Source organism: Lepidochelys olivacea (genome assembly GCF_965140295.1).
Source record: "Lepidochelys olivacea isolate rLepOli2 genome assembly, chromosome: 8".
NCBI lineage: Eukaryota > Metazoa > Chordata > Testudines > Cheloniidae > Lepidochelys > Lepidochelys olivacea.
Window position 1 is genome coordinate 101466522 of NC_140418.1, and position 18312 is coordinate 101484833.

The following is an 18312-nucleotide window of genomic DNA, read 5'->3' on the forward strand; positions in this document are numbered from 1 at the left end:
TCTGATGGCCTGATAAGTTTGCAACCCTCCCCAGGATGTTATGTACAGAAGATGTTAGGCCTGCAAATAGAAAAAAAAAAAAACTATACATTCCAAAAGCACAAATATCATTACTTAAATTTCTGGGTAAATGCAATATTTGCTAATCCTGGTGGTAGAATTGTCAGCATTTTTGGAAGACGGTACTATTCTTCTGTAACATCTGACATCGGAAACATTTGCTAGAAACCATATAGTGTTCTAATATTCTGGCAATTATTGAAGCATAAGTAGATGATAGACAAACAACCTGTCTCCTTTGGAACCCTGGCTTCAAATGTGAATTACTGTGCAGGGTCTGGAATAAAATGAGGTATCTACATCACAAAAGCATCCTGCGGCTTGTCAGTGCTGATGGATACTGCTGTGCTCAGGAATGGAAAAAGCAGAGGGTACTCCATGTCGATATTGAGGTGCACTGGCCAGGCGGTATGAGACCTGCTATGCTAGAATGTTAGATCAAGCTGCAGTTGGGGGTCAGGTTGCTTTGACAGAGCTGGGTGAGAGAACATATATCAAATACTCCTCATTGCTATGCCATATCCCAGCGAATTCAGATGAGATCCTTGCATTCCCAAGCCCTAAATAAATCCACCATAATTTTTTTTTAAACTATTTTACAAAAGGGGAGAACCCCAAAGCCAGCCCTCCTTGACGCTGCTCTCTGTATGGGCGAGCACCATTTCTCCAAGTTCATCAATCCTTAGTTAAACTAGATAAAACGTAACGGGACCAAGCTTACTCAGGCTATGTCACAGAAGTGGAGAAGGAAACGTATCTCCTGCTTGTACCCCCTTCTTCTGACACTTGATCCTTCTGTGGCTCTTTCAGTTAAAAGATTTATGCTGGACTTTCTGGGCAGAGAGTCAAAATGATACTGACATGAAAATACTATAAAAACAGAGATGGGGTAGGAATGTTCTGCTTCTATGCTAGACTTAAAAAAAAAAGAAGAAGAAAGGTTCCCTCTCCCTTTATGGAAGAGTACTGTAGGATTTAAGGGGGGTAGTCCTACCAGGCTGGATCAACGAAAAGAAGGTACAAGAAAACTTCTAGTGTAAAATTGAGATCAGCCTCTAGAGGACATTTATTCCCAACCTTTAAGATCTGAAGCCTCTGGGGTTTTATCCTTTGTTATTTTCCTCCCAAACTGATGTAAGTGTGGATTTTCTCCCTGTTCATATAAATGGAATAACACAGGTTTTTAAAATACCAATAAACTCTTTGGCAACCGTGGTATCTTGTGGCAGGGAATTCCACCAGTGAATTATGTATGAATTTAATTATGTGTTAATGGCCAATGTGTTGACTTATTATATATGAATTTGTGTATCAAAGGATTCCTTTTGTCTGTTTGAAATGTATTGCCTCTCAGTGTAATTGGATTTCTCTTTGCTCTTGTATTGAGAGAGGCTAAATAGGAGGGTCTACTTTTCTTTCTGTCTGCCTTTCCATCCTACCTCCGTCATTACTGGCTTCCTATTTGCCCCGACTCCATTTCAACACCACATAGTCTCTCCTCACACATCTGCTGTCCTGCTATCTTCCTCCATTCTCAGCCTTCTCTTGTGTCGTCCCCTGTGGAGCGCAGTGCTGGTCTGGCACCTTTGTAAATCCCCACTTCTACACTGCATTTTGGAGCCAATTTCGGTTGAACTAGATCCCACTGAATAAACTGCCTGGGCTGTTTTTATTATGATGGCAATGCAATGATCATAATTTTATGTTTATGTAGCACCTTTCCCGCAGATGTGCCTTTACAAACAGCAAGCCTTATTGGGCTTCGTCCAAAGCCCATTGAACTCAGTGGGGCGTCTTTCCATTGACTTGAGTGGGTTTAGGATTCGGCCTGCATTGTGCAGCCATTCAGTGGGAGAAGTCTCCCCCTTGTGTAGTGACTGGGCACAATTTCAGTCTCTGCACTCTCTTGAACAATAATAATTCACATTGTATACAGCGCTTTCATCAGCAGATCTCCAAGTGCTTTACGAAAGAGGTTGGTATCATTATTCCCATTTCACAGATGGGGAGACTGAAACACGGAGACATGACGTGACTTGCCCAGTGTTGCCCCGCAGGCCAGTGACAGGAATAGATGTCCTGAGCCCCGAGCTGTATCCACTAAGTCACACAGCCCTCCCATTAGATTTCCCTCCAACCTGGCCCAGCAAATTGTGCATCTGGCACTAAGTGCTGGGGCAGCATGCAATACGCACCATGCTTCTGATCATATGAAATTTAAGAAGTATAAATGTATGTCACATCAAAGGAGCCTACCCTCGCTCCCCGCAAAGAGAAGTTGCTGTGTGTCACACGCTTACAACACGCTTTGTGGTCTATAAATCACTTGGCTGTGTTACATATGCCTTGGAAAATGTTATCAGCGCATCCTGTGCTTAGACCTGTCCTTGAAGATGTCAAGGTCCTGATCATTCGAATCACATCATTAATTTGCCTCCCTTCTAGTGCTGGATAAATACAACTGAGTATCTGGCTCGCTTCCAAAGCTAGTCAATGAAAACTATCTGCGGAATGCCCCGGTTACAATAAATACAAACGGTACAGCTGAAACCATTAGGTGCAGTGTTGACTGATAAGCAGGCCCCTGATTTGTCTGAGGAATGGAGTTTTATCAAGGTAAAAGAAAATAAACCTGCACACCAAATGTGCAGCCATTGAAACGGGACCGTTTGGAAACATCTTATCACCTTCAGACATAAGCAGCTTAAATGAGCTGGCACAGCATCTTGTCTTTCCTTCGAAAGAGATTACTCTTTCCAATGAAGCTCTGTACAGAGCACTGGGGGTCGCGAGCGTTGACCCAAAGGAGCTCTGGTTCAGGTTCTAGACAAAGAATCAGTCTTGCATTCCTTGCATACGCATTCGCTCCTATTAAAGCCAGTAGATCTCCCATGATTGGGCCATTATGTCTGGTGACCAGAAAAGCTGAACCAAATTGTGACATAATTGTCCAGGGCAGCTCATGCTCCTGAGGCCAGCTATCTGCTTCTCTCTGGGGCAGGACATTTCTGGGCAAATACACTGCTGCAGAGCCAGTTCGGAAGCACCCGTGCTCTTGTGAGATCATAAGTTCTGCTCCACTTTGTTCCTGAATCAAAACTTTGGATCCTCAGATCCTCCAGCTTTGTAGGCTTTTGGACCAAGAACCCAGATCCAGAGCCAAAATGTGCAAAAGGCCTCTATTTTTTGCAATGGGTCAAACCAAAATACCAGATCTGAACAATCTCAAGCTCTGGGGCAGGACCATGCATGTGTTTTTTGGACATATGGATCCATATCCAAAATTTGCAGCTTGGGGTTCATTTCTTTTTAATAGCACTGGTCAAAAATAAATAACTAAATAATAAGTCACGATTTTTCATGGGGAAAAAAATAAGATGTCAAAATTTTCATCCCACAACTTTTGAAAAATCAATTCTTTTGTTTATTTTAAGCTTTTCAAAGTTCAGAATGTATGTGTTCATTCAGTATTTATTTGGTTTGAGACATTTTGACCAGGTCTACTTAGTAATATGGGACCAAACTTTAAAGAGGTCTCTAAAGAGAGAGAGAGAGGGCTTGCCTATACTGCAATGGGTTTGTCAATATATCTATACTGACATAACTAGTGGAAGTGGCAAAGAATCCTGTGTCACCTTATAGACTAACCTTAGACTAACCTTAGTCTGTAAGGTGCCACAGGATTCTTTGCTGCTTTTACAGATCCAGACTAACATGGCTAACCCTCTGATACATAACTAGTGGAGTTCTTCTGCTGGTACAGTTACACCATCTCCTCGAATGACGAGCTATCGCAGCAAAATGAGTCTTTTGCCAGTAAAAGCTGCATCCACATGGGGTTTTTGCCAGCGTAACTCTCTTGGTTGGGGCACATGTGTGGTATGTGGGGGCATGTGTTGTTGTTGTTTTTCCACACTCCAAGCCAACACAGCCATGCTGGCAAAACTTTTTAGAGTAGACCGAGATTTAGTGTAAGAAGTCTTTGGAGTCCAAAAGTATCTGTCAGCCCTCTATAAATTGCTGTAAAGCATTTGAACAGTTCCTTGTTTTTAAGGAGCTGGTTTTATGAAGTTGGCCTTGGAAGGACTTATTTAATCCTACTTGTTCAAGTGAAGTGGGAAGGACTTATTTGTTTTTTAACTATATTGTGGCTTGACTATGGGAGATGCTGTTTCTCTTTTGTATTGTAGCCAGAGGACATTTTTGTCACCTCATTATAAAAAAAAAAAAAAAAGCATTTCACTGCCCTGACTTGGCAGGATTAGAATTCAAGCATTCCACAAGAATGACCACAATTCCACATGTTCCTTGAACACCGCAGGCCAGATTCTCAGCTGGTGTAAATCATTGTAGCTCTGTTGTATTCAATGAAGCTATGCTGACTTACATCATCTGAGAATCTGGTGCCTGGATTTTAATCACCTTGGGGACAGTTGTTTCTAGACTAAGGTCAAATCCTGCGTTGATTTATACCCTATGCAACTCTGTCTGGCCAGAAACTGGTCACTTTGATCTACCCTGGAGTAATACCATTGATTTCAGTTGTTTCTTCTGATTTCCACCTGTAGAATTGGAGGAGGATCAGGCCGTTTTGGCTTTTGGGGGACCATTTCGAGCATTTCTCTTTGGGGAAAATTTTTGTGACTCTTTCCTTCCTTCATTCCCCATCCTGAAATTCTAGGGCAAAATCCTGGCCTGAAAGAGGATTTGCCAGTCTTATATCTTCCAAGAGGTATCTTCCAGGTTGTGGCAGATGTTTGCTTGGCTGCCTGGCTGATTCTAGTTGAATTGGTGCAAAGTCCTGGGTTTCTTTAGAACAATTCAGGATACCAAAACTCTCAAAACTTTATCAAGCTGCAGAGGCTCCTGGAAGTGAGCAAAAGAGGTGAGTTATCTTGTCCTTGCTGTACTCTAGGACTGGACACTTCTGGGCAGCTGCCATCCTATTGCAGAGTCAATTCAGATCCCATGCTCTGGTGGGGTCATAAATTCTACTCTTCCTGGACCTGAATCAAAACTTCAAGTCCATAAATCCTCCAGCTTTGTCGGAGTTTGGAACAAAAACCCAGATCAGTAACTGAAATTTGCAAAAGGCCTGTAACTTTCATAATGGATCAAACCAATGTACCAGATCTGAATAATCTCATTTTCGCTGGGTGATGTCCGTGCGTGTGTGTTTTCAGCTCTGCCATTGCCCTAATCTATAATTCCTCCTAGACTGCATTTTGATCTTTGCTTTTTGTGGAATTTGACAGGCCTCTTACAAACTGGATCTTTTGGATTACACTTTTTTGTTTTTTTTTTTGTTTAAAACCATGTTGCAAACTTTATATAAACATCCAGTCTGGCCACAAACATTGTAATATAAGAATGGCCATACTGGGTCAGACTAATGGCCCATGGAGCCAGTATCCTGTCTCTGGCCAAATCCAAATGCTTCAGAAGGAATGAACAGAACAGGGCAATTTCAAGTGTTATCCTGTCATCCAATCCCAGCTTCCAGCAGCTGGAGATTTAGGGACATCCAGAGCATGGGGCTGTGTCCCTGACCATCTTGGCTAAACGCTGTTGATGGACCAATCCTTCATTAATTTACCTAATCCTTTTTTGAACCATTATACTTTTGGCCTTCACAACATCACCAGGCAATGAGTTCCACAGGTTGACTGAGCATTGTGTGAAGAAATATTTCCTTTTGTTTATAAACTGGCTGCCTGTACAAAACAGATATGAAAAAAACCACACGGCCATTTTCCCTCGAGCCTAGACAACACCTACTCATGAAAAACCATCATCGCCTGAGCCTTTGCCTGTATCCTCTATCGACCAGCTGTTCTCCCAGTTTGTAGCAGAGGGTGATATGAAAAATACCTTTGGAAAAAAGAATGAAATGTTTTAATACACCACACACACAAAAAATCCTGGCCACAGGTTCCTTGCTTTATTGCCACACTCTTTCCTTTGATCAGGATCCTCACTTGGGAGTCTTGGCAGCTCAGAGGCGATGGTTTTAGTGTCGGAATAGCAGAAACTTTTTGTCAAAGGAAACAAAAGGTTTAGAAGAAAAATAGAAAAACATGAACTTTTCCATATGTTTGCAGCTTGCGAGGGTTTGCCTCAAGAGTCCCAGCTTTGGGGGTTCTGAGGGGATATTAGTAAGCATTGGGGGTTACCCTCAAAACTGAAACCTAACCCTCTATTTGCATATGCTGGAGGCTTGTCATCCTTATTCAATTAATACACGAATCCCAGTAATCCAGCCCTAAGTATACACTGCATACTTGGGTGAAGCTTGCAGAAAGGGGCTACGCTCGTTGTTCTGACTGTGTTTTGTTAAGACTTCTTTAATCAAAACACTCATTCAGATAGGGAGGCCCGGCTGCATATTTTGGCATCGCTACCAAAAGGGGGCGGGGGCTGATCTTGATTTCTTTTTCCTTTAAGTGCTTGGAAAGTGACTATTTAACTGGTGTGGAAAAATAAATAGAAAACATACACGGAGGTCATGACTTCTCCGGGATTCATTGAAAGTCTTTTAACAGGGGTAAACATCTCCCCCCTCAAGGTGTTTATGAGATGCATGGCCAGTGTTTGCAGCCATTTCCCCCCCCCCCCCGTTGAGCTTAAATTCATGACAGTGGGGGAGAAGGAGGTTGGTTCCAGTGCCCAGTATGAGCAGAAATGGCATTAGACTTTCTGCAGTCCCTATAAGGTCACAACTCCAACACAGAACAAGCCAACTGCTCCACTCTGGGTACTTCTGCTGGGATGGAGAACCATTGATGTCTCTGGTGCTTGGTGGAGGGTGCTTGGGCTCTATCCATACAGGGCTCCTCCTAGGACCAGAGCCTGCTGGGGACGTGGGATCAGGCCAAGAACTGCCCTTCTTCTCCCTGGACCCACCGGCAGAGGGGCAAATTGGTCTGTGAGATCTGTCACATTCTGGTCCTGGAGAAGGAGCAATTGAGCCTTGAGTTCCCTCCCCAACTTTTGCTGCTATCAGCATTCTGAAATATATTAGAGATTTATACATCTAGATGTTTCAGTGCCACTAAGAGGCCAAATGAGATGAGAGAGGTCTGGGCTAGTGGCTGGCATACAGGCCTGGGAGTCACTCCTGAGCTCCGAGCCTCCCATGGACACAGATTACTGTAGTCCTAGGGTTCCTCTTTCCCCACAGCAGCTGCTGCTCCCTTCCTCTCTCATTCCTTTCCCCGCTTTCTCTTGTCTTTCTCTCTCCCTCCTTCCACCTCTGTATCCTCCCGCCCATAGGGTTCCTGGTGCTGCTGCTGAGCCCTGCAACACCAGGGTCATCGGGCAGGGCCTTCTCCTCCTCTTCCTCCTCCTCCTCCTCCCTTGTGTTTTTCCTGCTATTGCTGTCTCCAGGATAAAGGGACACAGACTTACTACGGCTGCCATCGGTCCCACTACCAGCCAGCTTGGCCTCTGGCTGCTTTTCAGCTGCAGGGGTGGGGGAAGATGAGCTGACTTTGCCGAAGAGGCAGAGAAGACTGAAAATATGCCTCTTGCTAGTGGAATTTCTTCCCCCAGCCCCATGAAAATGGATGTCGGCCTGCACCGCACAATGGATTTCAAGTTGCAGTGGGGGAGGTTTAGATTGGATATTAGGAAAAACTTTTTCACTAAGAGGATGGTGAAGCACTGGAATGCGTTACCTAGGGAGGTGGTGGAATCTCCTTCCTTAGAGGTTTTTAAGGTCAGGCTTGACAAAGCCCTGGCTGGGATGATTTAACTGGGAATTGGTCCTGCTTTGAGCAGGGGGTTGGACTAGATGACCTTCTGGGGTCCCTTCCAACCCTGAGATTCTATGATTCTATGAAACACCTGGTCTCAGTAGCGGCACTGAGAGATGGGAGCTGCCCAAGGTCCCAGGAGCAGAACTAGGAACGGAACCCAGTCTGTATGACTCCCCCTGCTCTTCCCGACTGACTAGGCCATTTTGCAGTACTGCCGTGTCGCTTCCTGCCCTCGAAGGGCAGACTCTTACTGAGCTTCCGCAAAGGGCAGAATGGAAAAGCCATCGCGGGGCTGGAAACAGTGACTTAGTCAAAACTGTAATGCCGCTTCCCTCTGTGCTTCCTGGAGCGAGGCAAGGGGCCGCACGGCAGCTTGGCTGGGGAGTGGGTAGACACCCCAGGGTAGGTGTGCCAGGGAGAGATTGTACTGGTTTTATTGACACGTCTCCAGCTGAAAGTTGCAGCTTTCTGACTGAACGGAATGAAGGGTCTGCCCTCAGACATTGTTCTGTGCTGGGTGGGTGTGTGGGAATGAAAGCTGATTAGCAGAATCATAAATGTGTTGAGATTTCTGGTCAATGCAAGTACCGGGCTAGATGTATGTGTCATGTTAAGGCTCCTATAAACCTCTCTAGCAACCTGTATGTCAGAAGATCCCCCTGGTGGGATCAAGCTGCTCTACCTGTTCTGGCTATGCCCTCTTCCACATCCAGCATGTCCTGAATATGCCCTAGACACCTCACCCGCTGCTTCCTCAGGCCTTTCCCCAGTCCTACACAGCCTTGCACCTGCCTTACCCACTTACAGCTGTGCAAAGTGGGTGTGAAAAGCCACCTCCAATGGAAATAGATGCATAGGATGGTACCTAGTCCAGTATCTAAATGGTAGCCAGTACCAGATGCATGAGAGGTAAGAACCCTATGCCAGACAGATGTGGGATAATGTCCCCATCCTGCTTAAGGGAGAGCAGATTTTGCCCTGAATGAGATGAAGGGGTAACGGAGTTGATTTCTCTCACTTTGCATAGAAAATCCATTCACACCCCCATTAGGCTTCTGGTATTTTATTTTTCCTGTTAAAAGTCACTAATAAATGGTTTCAGAGTAACAGCCATGTTAGTCTGTATTCGCAAAAATAAAAGGAGTACTTGTGGCACCTTAGAGACTAACCAATTTATTTGAGCATGAGCTTTCGTGAGCTACAGCTCACTTCATCGGATGCATACTGTGGAAAATACAGAAGATGTTTTTATACACAAACCATGAAAAAATGGGTGTTTATCACTACAAAAGGTTTTCTCTCCCCCCACTCTACTCTCCTGCTGGTAATAGCTTATCTAAAGTGATCAATTACCAGCAGGAGAGTAGGGTGGGGGGAGAGAAAACCTTTTGTAGTGATAAACACCCATTTTTTCATGGTTTGTGTGTATAAAAACATCTTCTGTATTTTCCACAATATGCATCCGATGAAGTGAGTTGTAGCTCACGAAAGCTCATGCTCAAATAAATTGGTTAGTCTCTAAGGTGCCACAAGTCCTCCTTTTCTTTTTACTAATAAATGGAGGATTTATTTGGCTGGTGGTAGGGTGTTAATCTGCATCAGTGCCCTGGGCAGCACACCACCGTGCGTAGCTCCTTTACGCTTTCCTTTTTCTCCATTTTGCATAATGACCCAGGAGTTGATCTGTTTGGAAGCTGCCAACTTTGGGCCATACCAAATTAATTAGCTGCCTCTTTTCTTGGCTATTGATGGCCCTTTCGGAAGGAAACTCATGGCTCCTGGAGCAGAAACGGTTGAGTCAGCAGCAGTCGTCATTTCAGCAACCACAATCCCATGTCGGCTTTATCCTTCTCTTGGCTACTCTTCGGCTCACAGTCCATTCTGCATGCGCTATTGGAATTCTTCACATTACAGGCTAAAGTAACCATAGATTGTTCGGCCAGATGTTAGAAATGTCCATAAATCAGAGGAGAACAGGTGTCTTCCAAGTCCAAGTAGTACATTTTGTAGCACTGGAATAAAAATGCAATACCCCGTTGACCTTTGTTAGCAGTGGAGTCCCTTCTCTGTATAGGCCATGATAACCATTACTTAAATGTCCGCCTCTTGCTGAAAAACACTGGTATAAATTGAGAGCAGCTCAGCTGGGCTCAATTTGAATCTTACATACTATGACAGGTTGGCAGCCTTTAGAACTCTCCTTAGGGTCTTTAGAATCCTGTTTGAGCAGCGTTGTCAATTCTTGTGATTTTAATCGAAAGCCTTAGTGTTTTGCTTAAGGCCCTGGATTTCAATATAGCAAGGTTCTAGCCTTATGGATGCAGAGAAAAACTAGAAAATGTGAAGTCTAAAGGCTCAAAACCTAGAAGGCCAATAAAAAGTGATGATCTTTAAAATAAATAAATAAAAATAAAAAACTCATGCTCTTTAAGCCAATCTATATGATTTTGGAGAGCTTGATTCATAATTTTTTATCTTGCTGGCTTGGCAATACTGCTTATGGACGATGGGCTCCTCTGACATGTCCTGTTAATTGAGGAAAGATGATCCTGTGGTTTAGACTGTGGACTGGGAGTCAGGAGATCCATGATCTATTCCGTGTTCTGCCTCTGACTTTGGGCATGTCACCTAATCTCTCTCTCTGCCTCAGTTCTATGACTGGTTTCAGAGTAGCAGCCATGTTAGTCTATATCTGCAAAAAGAAAAGGAGGACTTGTGGCACCCTAGAGACTAATAAATTTATTTGAGCATAAGCTTTCGTGAGCTACAGCTCACTTCATCGGACTGTAAAATGGGGATACCACATGAGTTCTCTGTTTCGATTGTGAAACGTTTGGGGCAGGTACTGTACCTTACTCTGTGTGTGCGTGCGTGGTGCCCAAACGGTAGGAATCAGGAGTTTGAACCCCACATACAGGTGAAGTGGAATTACTGCTGAGCCATAGTATAGGTGAATTCAGTTAGCTTTCAAGAGATAAAGGGGGTTGGAGGAACCTTTCTGAGGCAGAGAGAGGGAACTAAAGTCTGGGACAGATCTTCAGTGAAAACCCTAAGGACCACCTGGCCTGGGGAAAATGCTTAGTCTGAGGTCTGTGTTTGACGGTTGTACCGATAATGCCCACCTCAGGAAAGGGAATGTATGGTCTCTACGGTGCATACATTGGCAGCAATGACACTTGCGTAGACACTGGGATGTCTTCAGTAGGGTTTCTCTGTTTTGACGTGGGGGTAACTGAGAAGAATTTTTCTGTCCCTGTCCCATTTTCATATCTGGGGCTCATCCTCTTGAGTCACAGATGGAATAAAGCTTGAAGGGCAATAACACTGACTCACTCTTCCTCTTCACCCCGCCAGTCTCACCCACAGATCAACCCAGGTCAGAGATATTCCTGCTTTAACATCTAACGGGAGCCTGCACTCTTTGCACTTGACTGATATACGGAGGCCCAATTCCCGTGAAAGCCTTTGGGCCAAAGTCATCTGTGAATTTAAAAAGGCCTGATTCTGATTTCATTCGTACTGCTGCAAGGCTACTGACCTGAATGGAGTTAGTCCACATAGAGTAAGTAGTCTGGGAAATAAAGCTATGCGTAGCTTGTCTCAGGAGTGAAAATTGCACCATGCTGGTGTTTGCTGGGCCTGATTCAAGAAATGCTCCATTGGGGTCAGTGGTGTTCTACAGGGGTAGATGGGATCAGGAGCAGTTATTTCTATTGCGGCAGGAAAAAGCAACTGGAGACTGTAAAAGGTCTATCAGTATAGGTTGGGCCTGCTTTGTTTTATTCACCAATGAATTTAGCTTGAAGTGTCTGCACTTACACGTGTCTGAGGTAATTGTTTTCAGGCAGATTTGGTAAATCTCTGATTCTTTGCGTCAGTCCCCAAACTCCTCTGAGCATTAAAAAAAATAAAAACAAAACACCCCTGTGGAAAAAATGTACTTTAGTGTTTATAACATCTCCGTTCCATCAGGGCACGAGCTAGGCCATTGTTTCTCTCTGTGTTTTGCTTCCCGTTAACGATACTGCAGGACGTTGTGCTAAGGTAACATATTTTCTCTCTCTCCGTAGACAGAGCTGATTGCACAGTACAGCTGTGGAGACCAAGCTGGCATGATTTGCTAAGCTGTGGCATTCTGAAGCTTTACACGAAGGCTTTTATGCTGACCGCTGTGGTAGAACCCAGCACCATTTCCAGATAATATTTATTGTCGCTCGGGCCTGTAACCTGGGCATCTTCTTTGACTCTGACCTCTCTCTAGTTCCTCACATCCAGGCTCTGGCTAAATCTTGCTGCATAACATTTATTCTCACAACACCTCTGGGAGGCAGGCCAGCTCTGTTGTTCCCATTATACAGATGGGTAACTGAGGCACAGAGAGACCAAGTGACTTGTCCAAAATCACACAGGAAGTCTGTGGTGGAGCAGGAACTTGAGCGCAGGTCGTCTAAGGGGGAGGGGGGGAAATACACCCCCCCCCAGAGTGACACAAATTCTGCTGGCATAATCGCTCATGTGCATAGTGCTACGTTGGTGAGAGACGCTCTCCCATCGGCATAACGCTGCTACATGAGCTCTCATACAGCAGCACAGCCATAATGCCTCTGTAAGCTTGTGCGTGGAGACTGCCAGGAGGCTGAATGCTTTTCAAAGACTTCACACTCAGTTCCCACCTGTCTCCTGCAAGGAGCGCTCTCTCCGCATATTGCTTGGCAATGGGTTTCCTGAATATCTAAATTCTGCTTGTGTAGATCAACAGCAGGATTCGAACCCAGGACTCTCAACAGCAGTCACTACTGTTTAAAGCTACAGAAGCAACTTGCTCAGCTAGTAGCATTAGTAGGCTGTTCCCTTTTAGCAGCTCAGCCAGTTGAGGGGTTAGCAGCATAGTACACATGTATGCACCACTAGGGGGAGCTATATATACTTTATCTTGAATCCAAACAAAAAGTCTCCATGGGGTGGGGAGAGAGAATAAAAACATGGGGCCTTCCAGGGAACACTTAACAGGGGGGCATCCAATTCCCTTGCTGAATTCTTGAGGTTGAGCTTTTACAATAACAATTTGATAAAAAATTAACTCCCGACAACGGTTAACAGCTTGCTAATTGCATGCAACTGTTTCTTGAGTTGCTGATCCCTGTCTGGTGGTTAAGGAGGCAAAAGGCTCCATAAATCAGCAGGAGCAGCTGCCTCCTTCGAGCCAGGCATGGCGTATGTCACAAACTGTAGAAAGGCCCTGAGATATTGGAAGAAGTGGAGATGATTAATGGAGCAGACGTTGAGGCTCGGCGAGTGCTTGCACTACTGTGTATAGCTATGCGTACTTCAATCATTTATCTTCTCTCCTCGCCCTCCCCCTTCTCTTTCCCAAGCGAGGGGGCAGTCATGTTAAGTGTGGTGGCCATTAAAAATAGAATAATTTACAATGTGTTTACAGAGCTGGCATGGTGTTGCCAGTGATGAGGCTTAAATGTGTCCCTTCCTCTTGTTCTTTGGGAGGAGAATGGAAAAGGAATAGGAAACCCAATGCCTGATTTTAAAGGACTGCTCTGGCTTCCAGTGTAGGAGGAGAAAATCTGGGTCCTTTTGGAATACGCTGTTTGATCTGTTCATTGTTATGCCAAGTGGGCATCTTGGGTGAGATGAGCAAAGGATAGTTTAATGACAAGCCAAGAGCAAAAAATTAAATACAATTAACAAGGCAATGTGTATCTTGATTATACTTTGCTGGATTATAGCTCAGTCTATGCAGGTGGGGTGGAAATATGATGCACCTAACTTTCTGCTTGGGCCAGAGCTTCATATAATCACGTATAACCCTAACCCTAAGTCCTTGTATTTCCTGGACAGGTGGAGAAGGTTAGCTTCAGCATCAATGCTAGGCTTGCTAATGGGGTGGAGTGAGGCAGGTCCACCATCCGACATAGCCAATCTTGCATCGGTATTTTGCATATGGCACTGATGGTCCTGCTCTGGAGGCATTTTAGCTAATTCCAGATCAGGATCTGTATGCTTATATATGGCCTTCATTTCCTTTGGGCAATGGGTGGAGAAGAGAGATTTTTCCACTTCTAGGTACTGTGCCTTTAGACAGTCTTAGAATTGCTGAGTTATAATTTCATCGTCCAATTCAACTTCTAAAAGCTCCCGCACCGCTGGCTAAGATCCATTGTTCTGATACCCATTAAATATGGAATCTTGGTATACAAGGAAATAGAAAGGCTTGTAGTATTTATGTAGAACCAATTGATTTATGGCTTTTCTTTACAGCGGATATTGCACAAAGAGCCAAGTGTGGAATGGCCATTATTTACTCAAACCCAGTCCAGGGGATAGGAATCTTTGACTGCCTTGCCCCTTCCTTGAGATCTGAAGCTGCTGTGCCTTTCGCTCTTGTAGCCAGTAACTTTTTTTTTTTGCCTCTCCAACATCCTCAGATAGTTACTCAAAACAAACACAACATGAAACACAACATGGTTTTGAAATCCAGTGGACTTCTGTTCATTTTTCTTGTCCTTCTCGTTATTTTCCGGTTTCATGTTCTCCTTGGCACTTCCCGGTTCAGTCCCAGACAAGTAAAAATGCCAATATTAAAAAAAAATAAAATAAAAGCATGCTCTTGTGGAATTTCCTGCAATTTGACATGATTTGCACACCTTGTTTACAGTGCCAGGAAGTTTGGGTGTCTTAGATAAACTTGGGTTAATGTTAATTCCAGTTAATCTCGAATAACGTAGGGTGTTGGATGCTTGGCTGAATGAACCCAACCTTTATTTCATGTTCTCCTTCCCCAAGCCCACTGGTTTCTCTCTGTCTGCCTTTGTATCTGAACTGCAGAATTTCTTTCCATTGCAGCTCCCTAACTTCATCAACACAACGCTCCCTCCACATGAGCAAGTGACGGCTCAGGAGATAGACAGCTACTTCCGACAGGAGCTCATTTACAAGAGGAATGAGAGGATGGGGAAAAGAGTGATGGCCCTTTTAAAGCAGAACACAGACAAGAGCTTCTTCTTTGCCTTTGGAGCAGGTATGGAACAAAATACCCTTGTTTGTTTACTTATGTGGACAATGTAATTGAAATCAATGGGGTGGGGGTGCAGTTCGTCACTGTAAAACTTGGCCTTCAGTATGGAAATCTTCCTCTTGGGAATCTCCTTTGAGGCAGAAGGTCCTTGCTCCCTGACCTATTTCAGGACCTGGCAGTGATGTGGATTGAAACATAAACTCTTTGCACTTACACAATTTATTTTAAATGCCAACATATGTTCACTTATTTTTCCCCCCTTATTGTAAATCTGCTCATTTCTTAGAGACTAAGTCAGAACATTCCTGGACTTTACTAGTAGATTTGATACATGCCAGGCTACTTAGCAGCCTTTCATATAATCACAGAATATCTTCAGTGTTCCTTAGAGTGCTCCGGTTTGCTCCCGAAAGGGACTCTATGCAGTAAAGATGCCTCCAATAGATCAATACAATATACACCACTGCCCCCTTTCTTTTCTGAACATAATAGAAACTTTTCTAAGGTGAAGGCATTTATCTTTCTAGCTTCTGAGGCCCCAAATAAGCATGTATTTAAAGTTAAGCCAGTGCTTAAATCCATTGATTTCAAGGCAGTTAGCAATTGCCATATTGAAAACCAATAATTGATTCCTACTCTTTGTTTTCTTACCCTTAGTCAATTTGTAATCCATGACAGAACTTGGCCTTCCACCCCATGACTCTTGCAAAGGATGCTGGCAAAGGCCACTCTTGCAATCCTTCCTCAGGCAAAGCTTCCATTAACATCAATGGAAATTTTGCTTGAGAAAGGCATCAAGATTTGGTCCAGACCTTCCATTATATCTTGTTAACGCATGGACACGTTTTGATTTCTTTTCTCAGTGCATCTAGACCAGTGGTTCTCAAAGCCGGTCCGCTGCTTGTTCAGCGAAAGCCCCTGGCGGGCTGGGCTGGTTTGTTTACCTGCCGCGTCCACAGGTTCAGCTGGTTGTGGCTCCCACTGGCTGTGGTTCGCCGCTCCAGGCCAATGGGGGCTGTGGGAAGGGAGGCCAGCACATCCCTCGGCCTGCGCTGCTTCCCTCAGCCCTCACTGGCCTGCAGTGGCGAACCGCGGCCAGTGGGAGCCGCGACCAGCCGAACCTGCGGATGCGGCAGGTAAACAAACTGGCCTGGCCCGCCAGAGGCTTTCCCTGAACAAGCAGCAGACCGGCTTTGAGAACCACTGCTCTAGACTGGATTTTCTCTGGCATTTTTACTCTCTCATTCCTTGATATTTCCATGTCTTTAGAAATCAGGAGTTTTGCCTAGCTCTTCTTGCAGAAGGAAAATGCATTTTTTAGGGAGAGAGCGAGAGAAAAAAAAGGGATGTGTTAGATGTTTAACAGAGCGAAAGTGGAAGAAGTAAAACTACACAAACAGGTACTTGCCACACATCTCTTCCTAACAGTCATGGCTGAACTGTGGAAGTTCAGGGCTTTTGTTTAACATCCAAAATTGACAAAATGTTTCTTGAACAGCATCTTTTGAATAGTGTGACCAATGAACTGGCCTCCAAGGAGTTTGTTGTAGATAATCTAAGATATGGCAAAGAGAAGATAAAAGACATTACTATTGTCTCTTGTTACAAAGATGTTGCAGGCCTGGCAGCGAAGACGACTCAAATATGGTAGAAGTGGTATGGAGGCATTCAGTGGTTAATGGCAAAGAGATGTCACTTCCTGCTCATCATCATTAGGCCAATAATACATGGAAATGCCACCGTCCTACTTGTGAGATTGCTAAAGTTTAATTATCCTGTAAAGACGAAATGAGCAGTTGTGAGGACAAACATTTTAAATAGAGACAGCCCTTGGGGCGGGTCTTAGATTGGAATCTGGAACCAGATTAAGTGAATTAGATTATTCATTATTCATTATGTTATGCAATTAGATTATATTAATTAGATATGATCATATCAGACATGGGGTAGAACACAGACAAGAGTCCGTAACTGAGATTCAGATTCAGTGGTAGTGACATCTTGAGAACTGTTCTCTTGAGCTTTTGGCCCCAAATGATGGAAAACTCATGAGATCAGATCTTCTCAGGAGACTTCCACCAAATTATTCTAGAATTCTTCTCGTGAGATTTCATCCATTTCTGCACCCAAATGGGTAAGCAGTCCCCTTTCAGTTTTGGATACCATCTGGAAATAAAACACTACAGGTGAGTTCAGATCCATGAGTTGGGTCTAAATCATCACGCGTCCTTCCTGAAATTCCTGGAGGGCTGTATTTAAGGTTCTGTTTTTGGCTGATCTTGAGTTTTTAAAATGAAACAAACACTGACCATATCCTGCACACATTGGGCAACATTGTGGTGCCCAGCCTACGTGTCTTTCTGAATTTCTTGCCCATGAAATGAATTCACTTTCTTCATGTCTAGTTGAAGGTAGGCATGGAGGGAATCTGAATGGATTATCAGGACACTCAAACTTTTCTGGCACCAGATTATTTCCCAACCACTATTTACCTGCCCGAAAAATGCATAGTCAGCTCTTACTTTTGTGACGGAGTGGTGATACCATGTGGCCAGTTCAAAAGTCTGATAATCTCAGAACGGGTTCCCAGGTGGCTATGGTGCACCCCATCCCAGCTTCTACTCGTATACCATTGAATTGTAGAAAACAAAATTGTAAGAGACCTACTTTATTCAGCTGTTTTGTCCTTCCGTCCTTGGTAAGCCACTGCAGCTTGTCATCCCTTCATCTTCTGTCCAGTCTAGTTTTCAGTGATTCAAGCTTCTGCTGTTTCCCTCAGAGAGACTATTTTGCAATCCAGTAGGCATCACTGTGAACGTTTTTTCTCTTATATTCAGCCTGCATTTTTCTTTTGATCATTTTCACCCTCTTGCACTTAAAAATTTCAGTGCCAAACTGAATATTAAATATTCTCTGATGTTCCTGAGATCTCTGTTTTTAAAGATAGCCCAGAGTCTTCCACTATTGCCGGGTCTATTCCATCTTTATGCTGTAAGTGGTCAGGAGATGATTGATTCTTCCATGTCAGAATATTGCTGTGGTTTTGACACGTGTATGTTCATTTTCCTTTATGATTCAAGTACAGTTGTGTTTGCAATATTGCCAACTCCCCAGAAATCATGAGCTTGGCTTAAAAATCATGGTTTGTTTTCCTAAATACATCTTGAGTTCTTTTTATTTGCCTTCTGATTCCTGAGCTTTAGGGTGCATACAGGTCATGTTTTCAATCTTTTCTCTCCAACCATGAAAGCTAGAAATGTATCTTTTAAAAAAAAAGAGAGTTGAATTTCTCACATTTTCCCATGACTCCAGGAGCTCAGGCTTAAAGAAACATGCCGTATAACTTGAGAAGCATGATAAAATTGTGAGGACTGCATTTGGTTTGTTTTAGCAATGTTGCACAAAGTTAACTGTTGCCTTTTTGCTTAGGGACCCAGTGAGTTTTGCTAAATGTAGTTACTGAAG

At 43.9% G+C, this 18312-nt stretch overlaps 1 protein-coding gene across 3 annotated transcripts in view; it reads left to right on the forward strand.

Moving 5' to 3' along the window:
- The window catches only part of TRABD2B (TraB domain containing 2B), a 420914-nt gene that overhangs the window by 246187 nt on the left and 156415 nt on the right, over positions 1 to 18312 (forward strand). For all 3 annotated transcript variants that reach the window (XM_084637376.1, XM_084637375.1, XM_084637374.1), the window contains one exon: positions 14676 to 14850. In XM_084637376.1, coding sequence (XP_084493502.1) covers positions 14676 to 14850 — 175 coding nt within the window. The remainder of the gene's footprint in view (positions 1 to 14675; positions 14851 to 18312) is intronic.